Source organism: Petaurus breviceps, unplaced genomic scaffold (genome assembly GCF_028583685.1).
Source record: "Petaurus breviceps papuanus isolate PSGF00001 unplaced genomic scaffold, PetGlider_PUasm1.0 441, whole genome shotgun sequence".
Classification (NCBI taxonomy): domain Eukaryota; kingdom Metazoa; phylum Chordata; class Mammalia; order Diprotodontia; family Petauridae; genus Petaurus; species Petaurus breviceps.
The window spans coordinates 11595-32232 of NW_027186335.1; the positions used below are offsets into that span (position 1 = coordinate 11595).

A 20638-nucleotide genomic window follows, 5' to 3' on the forward strand; every position below is an offset into this window, starting at 1 on the left:
CGATAGAAAATGCTATCCATATCCAGAGAAAGAATGGATGGAATCTGAATGCAGATTGAAGCAGACTATTTTCACCTTTTTTGTGTTTTTTCTTTCTTATGGTTTTCCCCTTCCTTTCACAACATGACTAACATAGAAATATGTTTAACATAACTCTACGTGTATAACCTATATCAGATTGCTTACTGTCTTGGGACGGGGGAAGGGAGGAAGGGAGAAAAATTTGGAAATCAAAATCTTACAAAGATGAATGCTGAAAACTATCTTTACGTATAATTGGAAAGAAATAAAATATTAAGTGCAGAAAGAACTAAAAGCAATCTCTAGTCAGGTCCTAGGACTTCTGTCCAGGCTCCTTTCCCACTTGGAGCAGCAGGTTTCTTCACTGTCTAAATTAGGGAACCAATTCTGGCCAGGCTAACCCTGTCTTTTGCCTTTAGGAGAAGTAGGGTAGAATCCTACCTGGTCTTTGTCTCTATCCAGGGAGACTGAGAGGTGTAGATTGGGGGGGATTGTGGCCAAGTGTGCCCCAAAGATGGCTTCTTCTGGGATTCCTAGGTGCTGGCCCACATCCTTGGCAGTGGTCCGGGTGGCAGTGGCTGTGAGTCCCAGGAAACAGCGTACACCCAAACGCTCTCGAAATACCTAGCAAGGAAGAGTTGGCCAAGACTCAGAAATAATCTGAATAATTCTAACCCTTTCTCCAAAGAGCCCAGCCATGGGTTCTAGGGGGACTTCTTTGCATTAGCTTCTCAGGGGCAACCTCAATTTTTCCTCATAATTCCACAGCCCCTGCCTTCTAGCCTCTTTGGAGCCCCTCCCCCTTTACCATTTGCCAGGGCCCCACCTTACAAAGCCGTAGATAGCAGGGTCGGAAGTTGTGGGACCACTGGGAGAGGCAGTGAGCCTCATCAATGCAGGCAAATGCCACAGGGGGCAGCCGTGATGCAGGTGGGAGGCAGCTGAAGCCTCCAGCCCCAGCCCCAACCACTGCCTCTGGGGACAACAGCAGCACCTGTGCTTTGCCAGTCATCACCTGCAAGGGGCCACAGCCTAGTTAGTCAATCAGAGAAACAGACATTTACCACATGCTTTTTCTCCCAGAGTCCTACCCCAATAAAGCCATCCTTCCCAGGTAGGATTTTAGGAGCCTGAGTTGTTCAGAGGGTGTAGTGTCTACAAGGTTGAGGGACCTGGATAATAGCTGTGGAGCCAACAACTCCCAGGCCTTCATTCTTTGGCCACATGAGCAGTCTGAGGCAGCCTGGGAAGACAGGCACCAGGCTGCAAAGCAACTCAGGCAAGGTCTCCTTGGTGTCTCCAACTCCCAGATTACTAACCTTCTCCATGGCTGTCTCCCTTTGCTTCTTGGTCATGTTGGAGTGAACACAGACAGCTTTCAGCCCCTTGGGCAGTCCTGACACCTGTTAGTAGCACAAGCTCTCAGTGTCAGAGTCCAGTGAGCACCCTGCTTCATTCCTACCCTAGGGAAACCCAGAGAAGCAGGGGAAGAGCCAAAAGTTCCTAGCCTTGTACAGCTTAGTGCTCTGCTCTGCTCAGAACTACTGGACAAGTCTATGGCCAAGGATACTAATATAAGATGCCCAAAGACCCTGGATAGTGAAACACAGCAGTAACTTGAGGTTCCCAGGCCTGTTCTGGGCCATGAGGGGAAAGGGAAGGAAACAAAAGCACATTCCCTGCCCCAAGGAGCTTGCTGTCCAGGTGAGGTACAAGATATAAGATGTGGGCATGTACATAGACACATACATACACACAGAGTAATATGTAGATGTGAGTAATGAAAAAATAAGTGGAGGCCCCCAACACTAGGGGTACACAGACACAGAAACAGGAGTCAGGAGATGTTTCTTGTAAAGGACAGGCCTTGGCTTTTAAAGCAGGTGAAGGGCATAGACTGGCCAGATTTGGGGACCTGTGGAAATAGCACCAATTCCTTTAGAAGTGTTCCCCAGAAGGGAGGACCTAGGATTGAATCCTTTATGACAGCCATACTTAATGGATTGTATGTAAAAGAAGAACTGTAGAAGAAGTTGTCAGAGACAAGAGAACCCTAGCATGGTGGCCTGGGGACGAAGGAGGAAGATTCCAAGAAATAGGTCATTTGGTGGCCAAGTGGAGGGACTGAAACTAGAAAAATCCTTCTCTTTGGAGACAAATTTTGTTCAGCGGCAGCTCTGCAGGGTGCCTTAGGCCAGAGTTTCCAGGAGTAAGAGCTTTGGGAGACATGAGAATCAGGACAGGGCAGGGAGCAGAGAGAAATGAGGGAGTTAAAGGACACAGTAATTTCCCAGGTCCTGAAGCCTTCTGGAAAAGGCTTACACAAAATGTAAGCAAGTTTGGACATCAAAAAGTTTGAGGGGTGGGGATCTGGCTCTGGGGTTCTCTCACCCCAGGGATGGACAATTTAGTGCCTGTGGCTTACCTGATCATCCATGAGTGATACAAGGGGCGACACAACCAATGTAATGCAGCAGCTGCGTTGGGCATAGAGGAGGGCTGGGAGCTGATAGCACAGGGATTTCCCCATACCAGTGGGCAGCACTACGAGGGTGGACAGGCCTGCAACAGACCACAAGAACCCCTGTCTCCTGAGAGAGAGGGAAGCACCAGCCCCCAGGCACCTCTCCCACAGAGGCAGCAGCACCCAATTATCTCTATCTGTTCTATTTCTATTAGCCCCATCACAAATGCCCTGTTTTCAGGATCCCTCAGTGCCAGCCTGGGGCATGGCCCCTGTCAGACCCATAAACTGGACAAGTCAGCTAGGTCTAAGGAGCATCCTTGAAGGCCCAGGGCTGCCTCCTTCCAATTTATCCCTCAGGCCTCTGTGTTTGTGGAAAAAGCAGCAGAATGAGGATCAGGGAAGGGACCTACTACTAACACCCTCTTTGGTCAGTAAAACTAAAGGACATGTTTCTTGAGGAATAGGAGTCCATGGGCCTATGTTAGCTCTGGAGTGCTCTGGTTCCAAGGATGGAGCCGCTTGGTGCCAGGGAGACTGTCCTGTTGAGAAGTGCTCACCAGAGAGAATCCGCATAATGGCAGCCTCTTGCCCAGGGCGGAATGTGTGGTGACCAAACTGGGTCAGAGTCTCAAACACTTCCGATGGAGTCTCTGCAAGAAACATGCATGCCATGAGTTGGGCTCAGAGAATTAAACCCGGCAAAGCACCCTCATCCCCTAGACAGGGGGAAGAAGAGGAGAAAGAGATGACTATCTCCACAACACCTACTATATGCCAGGCACTTTACAAATATTATACCATTTGATCCTCACAACAGTTCTGAGACAGCTGCTACTATTATCCCTTTTACAGTTGAGGGAACTGAGGCAAATGAGGCTAAGTGACTTGGCCAGAGTAAACCATAGTTAGAAAGTGTCTGAGGCTGGATTTGAACTCAGGTCTTCTGAACTGCAGGCCCTCTATCCACCATGCCACCTAGCTGCCTCTGCACATGAGAAGGAAAAACCTGGTTAAGTCCATGCATGGGCTTCAGAGTAGTTCAGTCAAGAAACATTTATTAAGCCCTTACTATATGGTAGGCAGTGTGCCAGGTGCTGAGAATATGAAGATAGAAGCAAGAGTTCCTGCCCTCAGGAAGGTCACATTCTAGAAGGGCTGACAACACATATACAGATAAACAAAAGGATCCCCGAGCAGACACTAGGTACCCTTTGAGGGGAAAGCACTAGCAGCTGGGAACCAGGAAAGGCTTCCAGCAGAAGGGGTCACTTGCGTTGAACCTCTAATAGGAAACAGATTCAAAGACCCAGAGGTGAGGGGGAAAATGTTCCAGACCTGGGTGTTCCATACCTCCACCAAAGGCATGGAGATATGAGATGGCATACTTTACATGAGGGAAAGCAAGGCTAGCACAGCTGGAGAAGAGGGTGAATGGAGGGCACTACTGTGTAAGAAGGCTAGAAAGGTAGGGTGGGACCAGCTTGTGATGAGTTTTAAAATCCAGAGAATTTTATAGTTGACCCTAATGGTAATAGGGAGCCACTGGAGTTACTGAGAGGTTGAGTGGGTGGTGAGGGAATGGTCAGAGCTGCATTTTAGGAAAATCATGTTGGCAACTGTATAGAACAGAGACAGGAAGATGAATAATCCAGAGGTACTTAGGGCCTAAACAGGGTAGTAGCTATGAGAGTCCAAAGAAAAGGGAGAGATATAAAGCAACAAGGTCTGACAACTGATACAATACCTGGGGTGAGGAAGAGAGAGGAAATGAGGATGACACTGTTAGGAAAGGGGTAGGCCTCAGGGGTAGATGAGGAGTTCTTGTTTTGAACACATTACGTTTGGAATGCTTCTGGGACATCTATTTTGAAATGTCCAGTAAGTAGGTGGTGGTGAGGGACTACATACATCAGTCTAGGAATCATCTGAACAGAGACTATATGAGCCCAGGAGAGCTGGGGAGGTCACCAAGGGAGGCAGTATAGAGAGAAAGGAGAGGGGATCCCAGGATTTGGTGGAGGAGGGTGGCAGAGTTGGGTGGCATGACATGAGTGACGATCCAGCAACAGGCCGTGACAGCCCACAATTTAAAGGTCACCAGTAACTGTGGAGAGAACAGATCTTGCTGAGAGATGAGGTTAGAAGTCAGACTGCTGAGGGTTCAGAAGAGAATGAAAGGAGAAAGGGAAACAAGGAGTGTGGAAAGCTTCTTCAAGGAGTTTGGCTACAAAAGAGAAGAGACACAGGAAGATGGCTGATGGGATGGCAGGGTCTAGTGAGGGATTTTTCAGGATGGGGAAGATAGGTCTGCTTTCCCCAAAGTGATTTACTGGAAACAGCAGCAGATCTGGAGTCTTGTGTTTGAATCTAAGTTCCTTCAATTACCAACCATGTGGTTCAAGGTAAGTCACCTCACCTTTATGAGTCTCAGGTTTTCTCATTCATAAAATGGGGTTAAGGAGCCTTACTCCTGCCTACATCCGGAAATTGTTGATAATAATAATGATAGCTAACATTTAAGTGATTTAAGCTTTGCAAAGCCCTTTACAAATATCTCATTTTATCCTCACAACAGCTCTGGGAGGTACCTGCTATTATTATTTCCATTATACAGATGGAGAAACTGAGGCAGAGAGATTAAGTAATTTGCCCAGAGTCAAGGAACTACAAATCTGAAGACGGATTTGAATTTAGAGCACAATCCATGGCTCCATCTAATGGCCTCTGTGGTTGTGACAATCAAATGAAATCATGTGTTCATAGAAGTTCTGCTAAGTGTTCATTGCTAGGGGAAGGCCCTGGATGGAATGAAGCCTGCCATCCCAGGCTGGTGGCCTGACCCCTGCAGAGGCAGAGAAAACATCACATCTGCTCCACTCTGTGTCCCACAATCTCTGCACATCTCACCTGCCACCTGCCCAGAGGGCCCCAAGCCATACAGTGGCTCCACAGCACGGGGAGGAATGGGGGGCTCATGCACTGGCCTCCTTGGAGGCACCAGCTGTTCTGGCTGAGACTGCTTGCTCCACCCATCACTCTCTGGGAAAAAGGAAAGGACAAGAGAGACCACTTTAAACACAGAATAAGCCACCTTTAGGCTACAAGCCGACACCAAAAGCCAGGGTTATCCTTGTAAGGAAATGGCCCAGACACAAAGCAAACCCTGCCCACAATCCCCAGAGTGCAGAATGTCCGATGGGGGGAAGAGGTGCCAAGCAATGACACCCTCCCCCACTCCCTCCCTTAGGCTGAGAGCCTTCATAGCCTGGAATGTACCCACAGAGCAGGCCAGGGCAAAGGGCAGGGAACAAGCACAGAAGCTCCCCCCTCTGCTCAAGAGATCCCTCATAGTGTAGAGACAAAGGAGGCACAGACCTCTCTGCTCACTGAGTGAATGTTGCTTCTGAAGAACTAAAGAGGCCACCTCTTCCATTTCTACCCCCATCCCTGATCTGCCCCCCCACCCCCACCCCAGCTCCAGGTACCACAAACAGCTCACCAGGAACCTCGCAGGAAGTCGTACTGACTCTCCGTGCCACCTCCTCCAGCGTGGGAAGGGAAGGCTCCTCATCGTCCTCCTGCTCTTCCAGGGCCTTACTGCCTCCCTCCTTAAGAGGCTGGTTAGAGGTGAGAGCTGCGGGGGAAGGGACTATCTGCAGTACTTCCCCCCCCCCATCCTCTAACACTGGTCTCTAAACTTTTCTGATTATGCACCCCTACCAATAAAAAATATTTTGAGCAGAAACTCTCAATGTGCTTATATATTTACAAATGAGACACACATGTATATTGTGCAATTTACTCTGTTCTGCCCAGAACAGAAATGGGGACAGAGAAGTATGAGGCCTTTACTCATGGACACTGCCCCCAAGGGCAAAGCCTGCCCTCTTGAGGGCACCTGTTACAGCTGTGAAGTGATGTGGGTCAGAAGGTGGGCAGGCAGGACAGTGGGGGGAGAAATGTTCCTAGTGGTACCCATACAGTTACTGTTATGAGTGCCTGGACAAGCAGGTAGATTCTAATTGCTGAATGTACGGGCAGATATGGGAAGGTAGGGGGTGTGTGTGTGTGACTATGAGAGATGCTGACTGTGGCAGGGAAGAAAAGATTCAGTTCATCTTCCCACCTTTTGGTTGATCTTACATCATGGGGTCAGGTCACTGATAACATTTTGAAGACAACTGCTCTTACTAGCACAAACCCAAGGCCCTCCTGAAAATTCTCCCAGGTAGGAAGAGGTCAGGATAAGCCACAGGGGTAGGGGTTCCCATTACTGATGCATCTCCAGACAAAGAAGGAGGTGGTCTACTTTCTGCCCTCTCTTCGGTACAAGGGGCAGGATAAAAGGCCCTGATCTATTCCTTCCAGGTCTGTATGCCAAGACTAGTATATAGTCACGTATTAAACACTAGTCTTTCATGTTCTCTGAATGAACCAGACTAAAGTCCCTGAGGGAAGGAATCATGTCTGACACTTGTTGCCCTTATTCCTTTCACCCCTGTAACTAACACAGTAATAAGGCAATATGGTGTCCAAATCAAAATGGACCTAAAAGTATGAGGCCTGGGCTTAAGTCCTGGGTCCATTATTTACTAGCTGTGTGACCACTGGCAAGCCATCTCTTTGAACCTCAGGTTCCTTTACTCATAAAATGGAAAAATAATCCTTGCACTACCTGCCTCACAGGCTAATTTTGAGAAAAGCTATGTCTAACCACAGAAATGGGGAATTACTACCATTATAGAACAGGCCTTCAACAAGCACTTGTTGAGTTGAACTGAAACTATGCAGTCCTGTCCCTATCCAGTCTCATAAGGGATGGAACATGGACTTCTTCCCTTGGACAGGATCTGATGGGTAATGTGACTATTCCAGAGCAGACCTTCACCAGGTCTGGCAGTTACTCCCGTGTTAGCATGTGAGGCCTTACCTCTTCTGGGGCACTGTGAAGCCCAGTGCCCAGCACCCCCACAGCTGAAGCAGGATTCTTTCCCCCGATGTCTGGGCCAGCCGCCCCCAAACTGCTCACCTTTCATCTGCCACTTCTTTTTCCATATCTGGTGGGGAGGAGATGTGAGGGAGGTAAATCTGAGGCTCAGGCCTGTCATCATGCCAGTGTCTCTGGAACATAATTATTCTTGGGGCACACTAGGTTCTTGATCTCCCATGAAGTTGCCTGGTAACCTTTTTATCTCCAGCCTCTGTGGGCCTGAGCTGAGGTCGGTGGTTTAGACAGGGTCCGACAGAGAGGTCAGGGGCCACTTACCTGCTTACGTAGGTGGTTACCCCGCAGAACAAAGCCCTTAGCATAACATTTCTTCTTTAAGTTGAGACGTACAAAGTTACCGTTGGCCTTGGAGAGTGTCCTGAAAGAGACCCAAAGTGGAGGGGCAAAGAGGCCCTGCCGCCTGTGTGACACAGCCTCTAAACCAATCTTAGCACACCCTACTTCCTGTTGTACCCTGGGCCCTGAGACAGTGACCGCCAGTTTAAAGTCTGTCTTCCCAACCCAACCTGTGGGCAGTACCTGGGGGCTCTGGCCCTGATGACAGTCTTGGACATCTTCTTCACAACCAGCTCTCCCAGAAGGTCTTCCTTAGGGATCTCCAGAGCCGCCACTCTCCCAGACTCTCTGCTATGCTCCCCATCAGGCTCGGGTACAGGCTCACTCCTGAGCCTCATCTTCTCAGTGTCAGTTTTCTGATGCTTTGGGGTTCTATCTTGGCTCCCATCCCTTTGTCTCTTCTGAGTGGGGTTTCTTTGCAACCTCCTGACCTTACTCATCGAAGGGGCCTCTTCTTTCCCAGGGAGGCTGCCACAGAGTAGCCTTGTTTCTAGGGTCTCAGGCAATGGAGGATCACTGAAACCATCACCCTCAGTGACTAATCTCAGGTCTGTCTCTACAGAGTGCTGGGGTTCTATGCTCTTACCCTGGTCTGGACAAGTGTCTTGGGTCTCAGTTGGTGAGCTCAGAGGACTGGAAGGCAAGCTGGAGCGTTCTATCCTTTCTAGCTTCTCTCTTGCCTCAGCCTGGCACCTTTGCAACCATCCAGGATCTAGAGAGCTCAGCCTCTGGCCCAGGGTATGTTTTAAGTGCTTCATCTTTCCAGGCTGGGGAATGGGCCTTGGTCCACTGCCCCAGGGAGGTATGGGGGGCCTAAGCATGGCAGTGTCTTCTTCACAGGGACTGGGTATGACTTCCATTGGGGAAGAGGGAACTGACAAATGAGACTTGGATGAGGGGCACTTCTTTGGCTGTTGTCTGCATGGAAGCCGAGGTATCCGGCCTGAGGATGGTACTGCCTGTGAAAGGGAGCAACTGTTTCCTTTCTGTACCCAAAAAGGAACAGCCCTCTGATTTCATAATTAAACCAATACCAACCCTTTCAGCCTTCTGCATGACCTAGGCCATGATCACCCCTACCATCTTGAGAAGATTCAGAGAGACTTACCCAGGAACAGAGAGATCCATCAAGAAAGAAACCAGGTCAGATACATCAGTGCATTAATTGTGTACTACAAGTGAGAACAACCCTGTCTCAACTTGGTAGATGAAAAGTTTGGAGTAGGCTGCAAAGACACAGTCCTTGAAAAATAGCGCAGCTTCTTTCTCCCTGATCTGGTATTCTGCCCAATGATTCCCCCTCACTCCCACTTTCTATGAACTCTTAAGTCATAGTCAGCTGTCCTAAGACTCTTTCCTCCCTGGGGCCCCCAAAACACACCTGCAGGGCAGCTTTCAGGTTCGACTTGAGCTTCCTCCCATAGCACTGCAAAGGCTGCTGGAGGGGGGCTGTATGGGTGGGTAGCGGCAGCTTGGCCATATTCCTGTTCAGATGTGCGCCCCAGCAGTCCAGCTCTGGTGCCTGCTGAGAGGAGACAGAAGAACACAGAGCTGAAGCCAAAGCAAGGTGGCCAGAGGGAAGAGTTGGTGAGGTGGGACTGCAGAGAAGGCTTTCATCCTGAGGGAGGATAAGAAACAGAGCGTGGAATAGCACCCTGGGAGGGTAGAATCAGAAAAGATCAGGATTCAGGTTCCAGCTCTGCCACTCTTTAGCTTTGTGTCCCTGGGGAAATACTGAGCCTTCTCTCTGGGTTTCAGTTTCCCCATATGTAAAACGAAGTGGTTGGATGCAATCAACCCTGTCTTTTCCAGTTCTAACATCTTGTGAGTCTGTTGCTAAAAAGAGGGATCTTTACATTTGGGAAGCAAGGTCTATGGCCCACATAAAAAAAAGGAGAGCCTTAGAACCCCACCAAAGACTACCATCCTTCTTCCCCTAGCCCTCAGCAGTCACAAAACCCTTCCCCAGGACCAGAGTTACAGAGGGGGAGAGGCATTTTAACAGCAGGCTGACCAGCCTCCTGGAGGGACTTCAGATCACCAGCAGCTGTGGTCGTTTCCAGAATTATCAACCCATAGATGCTAAGGACAAAGTGAGAGCTCAGTGCAATGTGGACTTTGGGAATCTGGTAGTTTGGGAGTGCATCGGCCTTTATTCCCTGGAGGGAGAAGCTGCTGAGGTGCTGCTGCAGCACAGCTGCTGATATGTGGCAGCTTCAGCTCCTGGCCTGCAGACTGTAGGAGGACCAAACGACCAGTCTGAGGGGTAATTGCTCTTGCTTTAACCTGCTTGGATCTGGATTGTGGTCTAGGGTGGAGGCCCTGGGGTGTGTGACCAGCTTGCCAGAACATGTGGAGGCTTCAGAGAGGGCACCCAACTAATACCTTCTGCAGCTGAGAAAATCCCAGCATTTGGTATGAAGCTCCCCTGTCAGGTAGCAGAGTCCTACTCTGGCAAAAAGCCCAAAAGTCAAGCAATTGAGTGGCAAAATGACCAGGCAAAGGAAGCAAAGCAAACAGAAGAATCCAACATTAGACTCCTATTTTGGGGACAAAAAGGATCAAAGCATGGAACTTGTGAAGTCAGAACTCCTGCACCAAAAGCTTCCAAGAAAAATACGAGCTGGTTACAGGCCACAGAGGAGCTTAAAAAGGATTTTGAAAACCAAATAAGAGAAGTAGAGGAAAAATTGGGAAGAGAAATGAGAATGATACAAGAAAATTATGAAATGAGAGTCAACAACCTGACTGAAGAAAATAACACCTTAAAAAACAGACTAACTCAAATGGCAAAAGAGGCTCAAAAAGGCAATGAGGAGAAGAATGCCTTAAAAAGCCAAATTTGCCAGATGGCTTAACACACAAAAAACTAGCCGTGTGACCTTGGGCAAGTCACTTAGCTCCAATTGCCCTCAAAAAAAAAAGGAATAAAAATAAGAAAGTCCAGCATCAATGGACTCTAGAAAAATAGGCATGCTAGTACAATGCTGATGGCCTTGCAACCTGGTACAGTCTCTATGGAGAGCAAGTTGGCAGTATAGCCAAAGAGGCTGTGAACCTATTTTCTTTTTTATAGTAATCTCATTATTGGAAACATAGGAAGTCAAAAGAGACAGAACTATCTGTACAAAGTTATGGATTTTTATTTTTAGCTGTACCCTCTATGACAACAAAAACCTGTTAACCTAAAAGCAGAACTAGGAACACAGTACATATAGCAACAGAGACCACTATTACATGTATATATACATGATATGTATATTTACACATAAATTTTTGTCATTTTAAGATTTGTAAAGTGATTTATATATGCTGTCTTATTTGACTGATAAAGAATTTCACCATCATGCCAACCTCCCAAAAAGTACTTTGGTCAGATGGGTTCATAGGTAGAATTAAAAATCAAAACTTAAGACACACCCCAAAACTTGGTCATAATTTCAATAAGTCTGCCCCCATATTATATTATCAAATACTAGTCAAGCTGCTCAAACTCACCACCCTCTTCATAGGTAGAAATTTTCTAACATTCAAAGAACAAACAGCAATCACACTATTACAAAAATTGGCTCTAAGTATACATGTAAGTACGTTGTACAGTTATCAGAACTATACACTGGGATTTTGAAAGAGTTAAGATAAAATTGTTATTTGTCCATTAAAGTGTATTTCTAATTATAAACAGTTTTAGATTTAATGTTCATTAGGCTCATTTTTCCTGTAAAGTTATATAAGTTTATAACAGTCTTACTTCAAGGATCTATAGTCCCATCAGTATGGTTTCTCCCTTCATATAAATGGTCTTTAACAGTGGCCTTTGACTATAGCCCTATGGTCAACCTGGGTATAAGCTTCTCCTGCACTTAACTAGGGCTGGTCTTTGAATGACCAGATATATAGTTATCATGGGTCTACACCTGAAGTCTCTTCAGCCTGGTGTAGTGGCAACCACACTAACATACCCAGGATGGCTGCTAGCACAGGTTCTTAGATTTGCTTTATTGTGAAAGACAGCTGTTCAAGGGGTCAACAACCTTTTTTACATCCAACTGTCTGACCAAGGCAATACATACATAGCTACCAGATTGAGAAGCACCAACTTCTGGGTTTTTCAAAGGGATGAGGAGTGGGGGGTGCAGCCGCTCCTTAACACCTACCTTGAGTCTCATCCGGTCAAATCATAAGAAAGTTCTTCCAATGAGTGAGCCCCAAATCAAAATGCTGACCTCAGAGTAAATATATATATATACAGACATACATACATACATACATATATATATATATATATATATATATACCCTTTTTAGAGCCAGAGGGTATCACAACCCTCCTGACTCTGTACCTAATTAGAAATTAACAAAAGGTGTAAAAGCCTTCCTACAAGCAAGCCCTCCTACAAGCAAGCCTCCCTGAACCAAGTTTCCCTTAAGGGGCTCCACATGAGGCCTATTAATGGGCAGGGAAGATCTCATATCCCACCAACATTACACTTGGGTAACCTTATCATCAAAACCTATGCTTTACTGAAAGGCTTTAAAATCCCTCTATGTCATGAGGCATCAAAGTAGCATTTTGTTAGAGGAAATTCATCATTTAAAAAGAAACAGAACTGATTGTTAGAACTAGAAGGCTTATCAATCTAGAGCTGGAAGGAACCTCATACCCATCTAATCTAACTCTTTTATTTTACAGATGAGGAAACTGAACTGTAAGAAGTTCACTTGAAGGTCTTAAAGATCATCTAAGCCAAACCACTTGCTTGACAGAAGATACTTATCCATAATCACTAATGATGGAGCCTGGACTAGGACCCTTGTCCACTAACTTCCCAGTTCGATATTCTTTCCACTGTCTTATGAGGAGTTTCCCCTAAAATTGTCCCATTTCCCCTTTAATCAAGAACCCTTTCTTTGGTTCTTTTGGCAAGTTTGAACAAATTTCTGTGAGAAAATTGACCTTATCTGCTGCAGCTCTGGGCCCCCTCCATTTACCTGTTCTGCAGCTGTATCCAGATTCTTCTGGCCTGAGTTGCTGGACTGTGGAAGACCTGCTAACTCCTGGCCTCTCTTTAGGGATCGGTATTCTCGGTAGAGTTCTGGTTGGGAGAGAAGGGGAAGTCAGGGTTTTGACCCAAGAGGAATTGTGAATTTTACTGTGAAACACAATAAAAGCCAGATCTACTCAGCAGCCCAATGGACCTTCTAGCTATCAAATACTACAACTTGGCACCTGGCTGTCCCAGATTTTGTCCACTCCATCAGTGTTGTAGCTCTTCCTGCACAATCATGAACAAAACAATCATGTCCAAACAGCTTGTGGCATCATCCCCTCCATGTACTTTGATCCTATCTGGCGTAGGATAGCCTCTTCCCCATCCCCTAAAACAAGTTGTTCTTGGCTGCTGCTTCTTCCCAAAAAAGCAAGGTTTTCTGATCCAAAGCCAGGTGTCACCTAAAACATGAACTTTTGCATTCTCCTCTCCCTTCCTCTCTAGGAAAGCATTTTGAATTGGCTATCCAAAGTGCACAGACAATTTTACTAAAGTAAGAGAACCTTGGGGCCCATGTCACATAAACACCACATAAACAGATGGGGCAATCTTACTTAATTCAGTTCAGAAGAGTTCCACACAGATCAGGCTTCAGAATTACCAGTTTCCTGCCCTAATTTATCCTTACTGCTCTATACCAAGTACAGGAATAATGCTATCCCTCATCTCCTCATCACTGAGCTCCAGGTCCATACATCAATCTTAGGTTGAAACCATTCTCCCAAAAGTCACCTGAATGCCAACCTATATCCATAACCTCTTGATTCAGCTCATTAAATTTCACAAAAGTAGACTCCTCCTTTACTGGGTACTTAGTCCCCTGCTCAGCAACTCCCTGAACTGTTTTAAGGCTTTCTCATGTTTTCTGACCTCAGTCTTTCTTCATGACTCTAACCTCCCAACATCACCAGTTTACCCAAATGGTAAGTACAAAGGCTCACATCCACCTCTTCAAAGATCCATCTTCCCCAACTAGTATAATATATTGGCCTACTTACATCAACTTAGATTTCATGGCTCTGGCTCCCAGTCAGGTTGTGGTGATGCTCACTCCACACACAATTCTTAGAAGATTTTTTTTTTTAAAGACTGGGGTTTAGGAGCAGCTAAGTGGCTCAGATGTCAGGAGAACCTGAGTTCAAATCAGGCCTTAGACACTTACTAGTTGTGTGACCCTAGGCAAGTCATTTAAACCCCTCCCCACCAAAAAAGGCTGGGTTTTTCCTATCTCATCCAGCCTGAAAGCACAGTGGCTATTCACGTGGCCAGTCCACATTCCTGATCAACAGAGAAGTTTTGGCTCACTCTCTTTCTGACCTGGGCTGCTTCACCTTGGAGGATGTTTTTTGCCATACACTCACCTTTCATTTCTTCTGGTGCTGACTCCACATCATTCTGTAAGACACAGTTCTTGATTAGTTCCCCACCATGTAATACAATAAAATCAATAATTTATTAAGTTCCTGGGCAGAGACAAAGACATGGTCTGTGTCTCAAGGAAGCTTATAGTATTGGTAGGGGTATGATAAGGTATCAACAGAAATAATCATAATAGGTAACTGTACTTAGTTATTAATAACTGTGTGGAATGTTCTGGGCCCCTTGTGGAAAAGTGTTCTAGGGACATGCTCCGCTTATACGCCAATATAAAAACTTACTGAGATCTCTTTCATATACACACTCTAGTCTTTTTACTTGACAGGGCATTTGTTTACTCATTTGTTACACTGAATTTAGTTGAGCTTCTAATAACTGTAATTAGAATGTATTCTGTAGGACCAGGGTAGAAGGCTGTCATTATGCGGAGTCTAGGAGTTTTACAGAGAAGCTGGCATGACACAGGTTTTAAAGGCTAGACTGGAATTCAACAGGTGAAGAGGACAGTGCGTCAGGTACACAGCTATAGGCTGGGTGCTTAGATTTCTAAACCACTGTTCACAGTGGTGGAGGTGGACATAGCTTGGGACAATCAGAAGAAAGCTGGAACATCTTATAGGATTGAGAGCTGAAAGATACCTTAGAGACTCCCTAGTCCATTTTACAGATATGGAAACAGAGGCCCAGTGTGAGGAAAGCACTGATTATAAAGTTGGAGATCTTTCTGATTCCAAATCTCAGCTCTTGCCATTTGCAATGGGATCTTAGATATAAAGCTTGAGTGAGATGAAGAGTCAAAAATTATCTCAAGATTAAAAACACGATGGGTGGCACCACAGTGAAGTCAGAAGGACAGGGTTTACAGAGGGAAGATAATGAGCTTGGTTTTGGGATCAGTGTTTCAGGAGAGAGGTCAGGATTCAGGATAGTGTCGTTTCTCCTACAGCAGAAGTAGCAGTAGAAGCTCTGAAAATTGCCGAGGTTCCCAAAGGAGAGAATGTAATGAAAAGAGGGCCAACACTGCTCTGTGAGCATACACATTAATATGAAGGTTATATAGAGAATATAAAGAGCATGAAGGAAACAGAAAAATACTCCTCACATTCCTATCAGAATATGGTGGCTCTGAGGTCAAAGGAAGAAAAAAATGTCCAAAAAGAGGGGGTGATAGTGTCAAAAGGTATAGGGAGGTTAAGAAGCATAAGGTCTTTATGAAAAAAGACAGTTAGATTTAGGGATTAAGAGGCCATCAGTGATCTTAAAGAGAAGTTTCACAACAGTGACAAGAGGAGAAACCAAGAGTAACTACAAAAAGGAGGCATTGGTCTGGTTGGCTTTTTCAAAAAACTTTAACCAGCAAGGGACTGAATAGATAGTACCTGGAGGAACCAGAAGAGTCAAGGGAAGGCTTTATGATTAGGGAAGTCCACCTCCTGAAAGAGATCCCCAAAGGAAAACTCCTAGGAATATTGTGGCCAAATTCCAGAGTTCCCAGGTCAAGGAGAAAATATTACAAGCAGCCAAAAAGAAACAATTCAAGTACTGCGGAAATACAATCAGGATAACACAGGATTTAGCAGTTTTTACACTACGGTACTGGAGGGCTTGGAACATAATATTCCAGAGAGCAAAGGAGGTAGGATTAAAACCAAGAATCACCTACCCAACAAAACTGAGTATAATACTTCAGGGGGAAAAAAAGGAATTCCAATGAAATAGAGGACTTTCAAGCATTTCTTGTTGAAAAGACCAGACCTGAATAGAAAATGTGACCTTCAAATACAAGAATCAAGAGAAACATGAGAAGGTAAACAGGAAAGAAGCCATAAGGGACTCATTAAAGTTGAACTGTTTCCATAGCTCCATGGAAAGATATTTGTAATTCGTGAGATCTTTCTCAGTATTAGGTTAGGGAGTTAGTTAGGGAGAATACATACATCTATATATATATATATATATGCACATGTGAACATGCACACATGTATGTGTAAATTACATGTGTGTATATAGGTATATATGTCTATGTATATTGTGTCTGTCTGTATATATGTGTATGTGTGTGTGTGTATAGAGAGAGAGAGAGAGATCAGAATATGAAGGGAGGATACCTAAAAAATAAAATTAAGTGTTGAGAGGAATGTACTGGAGGGAGAAAGGGAGAGGTAGAATGTAGTAAATCATCTCACATAAAAGAGTCAAGAAAGAGCTTTTACCATGGAGGGGAAGAGGGGAGAGGCAATAAGTAAGCCTTACTCTCATTAGATTTGGCTTAAGAAGGAAATAACACATACTCAATTGGGCATGAAAATCTATCTTACCTCGAAAGAGGGGGGGGGGGGGGAGAAAGGGGATAGGAGAGGAAGTCTAATAGAAGGCACAGCAGATTGGGGGAAGGGGTAATCAGCAGCAAACACTGTTGTGGGGGGACAGGTCAAAGGAGAGAATGGAATAAATGGAGGGCAGGCCAGGATAGAGGGAAATGTGGTTAGTCTTTCAAAACGACTGTTGTGGAAGTGTTTTGCATGACTACACATGTACGAAATGCTTGCTTTCTCAATGAGGGTGGGTGGGGAGGAAGGGAAAGAATGTGGAACTCAAAGATTTTAAAATGAATGTTAAAAATTGTTTTTGCATGCACCTGGGAAATAAGATATACAGGCAATGGGATGTAGAAATCTATCTTGCCCTATTCCTATTCCTATTTTCCTAAATAGAGGGAAGTGGGATGGGAGAAGGGGGGGGCACGACAGAAGGAAGGACAGATTGGGGGAAGGGGTAGTTGTGGTGTGGGGAGAGATAGGGAGAAAATTTGGAATTGAAAATCTTGTGGAAGTGAATATTGAAAACCAAAAATAAATAAATTATATAATAGAAAAAAAAAAGATTGGGGAGACTGAAGCTGCTCTGAAGGCAGATGGGATGAAGCATCAATTTCTTTTTGAATGTTTTCCTCATCACTCTTATCTGTGCCTGTGCAGAACCTTGGCCCCTGTAGTAGTTCAAGGTTCTATTCTCTACAACACCCTAAGAAACTCACCAGGAGAGGATATGGGAGTAAGGGTCAAACTCATGCTGTCCATTTCATCCCATCATCAGCTGATGCTGACAGCTCCCACTGTGTGCAGTGTATTTGTTCTAGGCCTCTTGAAGAAAAGGGTTCTGAGGACCACAAGTCCTGCTCATAGGTCAGTGCCCCTAATAAAAATGCATTGATGATCTTTCATACCCATAGTTCAGCCCTTCTATCTAAATGGACATTCATTTCATTTGTTGTGCTAATTATTTTATCAATTGTACTGCCATCTTCTCAAAAGTTCATATGCAATAGGGGAGGCCTTTTGTAAAACTAAAAATTTTATTACTTGTTCATCAACAAACATAAATATTTCAGTATACAAATAACAAAAAGGGATCATAACATCTGTTAAATTTTTTTTTTAAAGTATACATTAAGGGGGAGGCTAAGTGGTACGGTAAATAAAGCACAGATCCTGGAGTCAGGAGGACCTGAATTCAAATCCGGCCTCAGACACTTAACACAAAAAACTAGCTGTGTGACCTTGGGCAAGTCACTTAACCCCAACTGCCCTGCCTTCCCCCCTCTAAAAGCAAAAAAAAAGTATACATTAAATTTGACCCAATGATGAAATAATTATTCAGTATGGCCCTTTCTGAACTTTTCTTGTCTTCTACCTTTTAAATGTTTTATTGATGATTATTTTATTTTTCTCAGCCTATAACCCTTGGGAAGGCTGAAACTTGGCTAAATTGAGCTACACAGAGTGAATGACACACCACCACATGTAATTCAATTGAATATTTATTAAAATGCTATTGAGCTAAATTTGGCCTAACAATTAACACCAGGAAAATACAGGTTCTCCACCAACCAGCACCACACAATCCATGTATAGAACCACTGGTTACAGCAAATGGAGAAGTTTTGAATGCTATGAATAAGTCCACTTAACTTGGCAGTATATTTTCCAGGGATACACACACTGACAATGAGGTTGACACATGCATTGCCAGAGTTACCTCAGTGTTCCAGAAGCTCCAAAGGAAAGCGTGAGATAGAAGAAGTATCAGACTACCTACCAAAGTGAAGGTTTACAGAGCCACTGTGCTGACTTCACTGTCACGTGCCCATGACATCTGGACAAGTATACCAGCATTATGTCAGGAAACTGATCACTTTCATCTGAATTGTCTTAGGAAGATTCTGAAGATCACCTGGTAGGATAAGGTACTGGACACTGAGGTTCTTCCTTGAACTAAAACTGCTAAGCATTCAAACTCCACTGCAGAGAGTACAGCTCCAATGGTTTGGCCATGCTGTACAAATGCCAAATATATATGATTGCCTAAAAGACTATTTTATAGAGAAATCACACAAGGCAAGCACTCATATGGTGGTCAGAAGAATTGATACAAGGACACTTCTCAAGGTCTCTAAAGAACTCTGGAATGGATTATGGGATATGAGAGACACTGGCACAGGACTACCCAGCATGGTATGCCCTCATCAAAGAAGGTGCTATGTTTTATAAGCAAAGCAGAGCTGAAGTAGCTCAAAAGGAACACAAGATGTTAAAATTTAGAGAATCCACCCCAAATGTTCACATGGACTATTTGTATTTGTGCCTGAACTGTGGTAGAACATTTTGAGTTAGTACTGGTCATCTGATCAGTCACAGTGGTCAGACACATTGTAACTTGACTCTAAATAGTGATGTCATTTTCCTCCTCAAGAAGGAAAGACAACCAATTAAGAACCTACATGGAAACTTGGCTTGATGCTGAGGATCCAAAAATTTAAAAAGACACGTTCCTGACCTCAAAGAGTCTATTAATCTAAGGGAGGGTGTGGCAAGTTATATAAATTAAGTATACTACAACTACAAGTAGAGATTAAGGGAAATCTGAAGAGGGAATGAACAAGATGTGTGTGCCAGAGAACATAAACAAGGGCAAACTGCTGAAGGTGGCATCAGGCTTAAAGGCACCCTTCCAATCCTACTGCTATGGATAAGAAAACTCCTATACCTTGTTGGGTTTCCTTTTGTGTTCTTGAAGGAATGCCATCTCCCAGGCCTTCAGAAGGGCCCTCACCTCCTGGCACCGCTCCATGGCTAGTCTATTAGCTGAGGAAACAGAGAATATCAGGCTAGGCCCATAAGACATTACTAACAATAAAAGCAACAAATATTTATATAGTACTCTAAGATTTAGAAATCACTATCTACCAAAAACTCAGTGGGGAAAGGAATGTAAATAAATTCCTGTTGTACAGATTGAGGAACTGAGGCTGACAAGTGAAACCACTTGCCTAGGTTCACTGGAGCTAACTCAAAACCAGGTTGTCTTCCTGTTTAGCAAGGCCAGCCCTCATTTCAAGACAGGAGGTTGCCAGGTGGCTCAGCGAATCAGAGCAGATGGGCCTGGATTCAGGAAGTCTTGAGTTCAATTTAAGCCTCATATTCCCTAACTGTATGACTGGGCAAGTCTGTCTCAGTTTCCCCAACTGTAAAATGAGGATAATAATTGTGAAATGAGCACCTACCTGCAAAGATTGCTGTAAGGATCAAATAAAATAATATCTGTAAAAGTACTTATTACAGTGCCTGACACATAGCAGGAGATTAGTAGAATATTTTTCCTTTCTTCCATCCTTCCCCTTCTCTTGGAGCCTTGGCAGGGCTTGCTCAGACAGCCAGATCCCAAGTGACTCTAGGAAGAAGGGTCCCTTTCCCTTCTGAGCTCCCGGGGTGCATAGGGGGGCTGGGGATGCTTGCAGCCCCAGGCCACATGCTTCGCCATCTCTGGACAGCCCCAGAGTGGGTCTGGGTCGTGGGGGTCGAAGTCACACCTCCAGAGGCTTCCAAGGGCCGAGACCCTCAAGATAAATCGAGGAGTAGGGGGTGGGGTTGGGGCTCTGACTCCTGGTTTGACCTCGCGCTTCTGAAGATCTCTAAAAACTTTTTAATCCAGGGACCCTCGGGACACTTCCCCTCCATTCCCCCTCACCCCAAGAGTGAAGTTAGATAGTCTGCCCCGCTTCGGAGAAGGCAGAAGGGGGGAGGTGAGGCAGGAGCGCAAAGGCTGTCTCCCCAACCCCACCTCCCACCCCGCCCCAGGCTGTCTCAAGCTGCCCCGCGGCCCCCCAGAACCCCAGACACTCACAGGAGGACCGCACACTGGCCGCTCCTCTGCTCAGCACCTGCGGCAGAAACGCGGGAACTCTAAACCCTCCCCGGACTGAACCAGTCAATCTCCCGCGCTAGGCGTAGAGACTCTGCGATCTCAGCCAATCCTCGAACTCACCACGACAGAAGGGGCGGGGCGACGAGTGCGTAATCGGTAGAGGTGAAGAATCAAC

The 20638-nt window shown here is 45.3% G+C and overlaps 1 protein-coding gene across 1 annotated transcript; it reads right to left on the reverse strand.

Annotated features, from left to right (window-relative positions):
- Positions 1-417: 417 nt before the first annotated feature.
- RECQL4 (RecQ like helicase 4) lies at positions 418-20590 on the reverse strand. Its single transcript, XM_069100933.1, has 15 exons — positions 20443-20590; positions 19306-19403; positions 14244-14277; positions 12824-12927; positions 9214-9357; positions 8016-8791; positions 7755-7854; positions 7419-7545; positions 5988-6122; positions 5396-5527; positions 3046-3138; positions 2447-2583; positions 1341-1424; positions 848-1036; positions 418-645 (listed from the first exon to the last, which is right to left on the reverse strand). Exons 2-15 carry the CDS (start codon positions 19387-19389, stop codon positions 418-420), a joined length of 2367 nt encoding a protein of 788 aa, XP_068957034.1. The 5' UTR covers positions 19390-19403; positions 20443-20590.
- Between the last annotated feature and the right edge of the window lie 48 nt (positions 20591-20638).

Excerpts from the sequence above, each read along its gene's own strand:
- RECQL4 (XM_069100933.1), bottom strand. The coding sequence starts at position 19,389 with ATGGAGCGGTGCCAGGAGGTGAGGGCCCTTCTGAAGGCCTGGGAGATG. Across the intron at positions 1,037-1,340 it reads GGGAGACAGCCATGGAGAAG|GTGATGACTGGCAAAGCACA; the intron begins GTTAGTAATCTG and ends GGCCCCTTGCAG. Across the intron at positions 646-847 it reads GCTATCTACGGCTTTGTAAG|GTATTTCGAGAGCGTTTGGG; the intron begins GTGGGGCCCTGG and ends CTTCCTTGCTAG.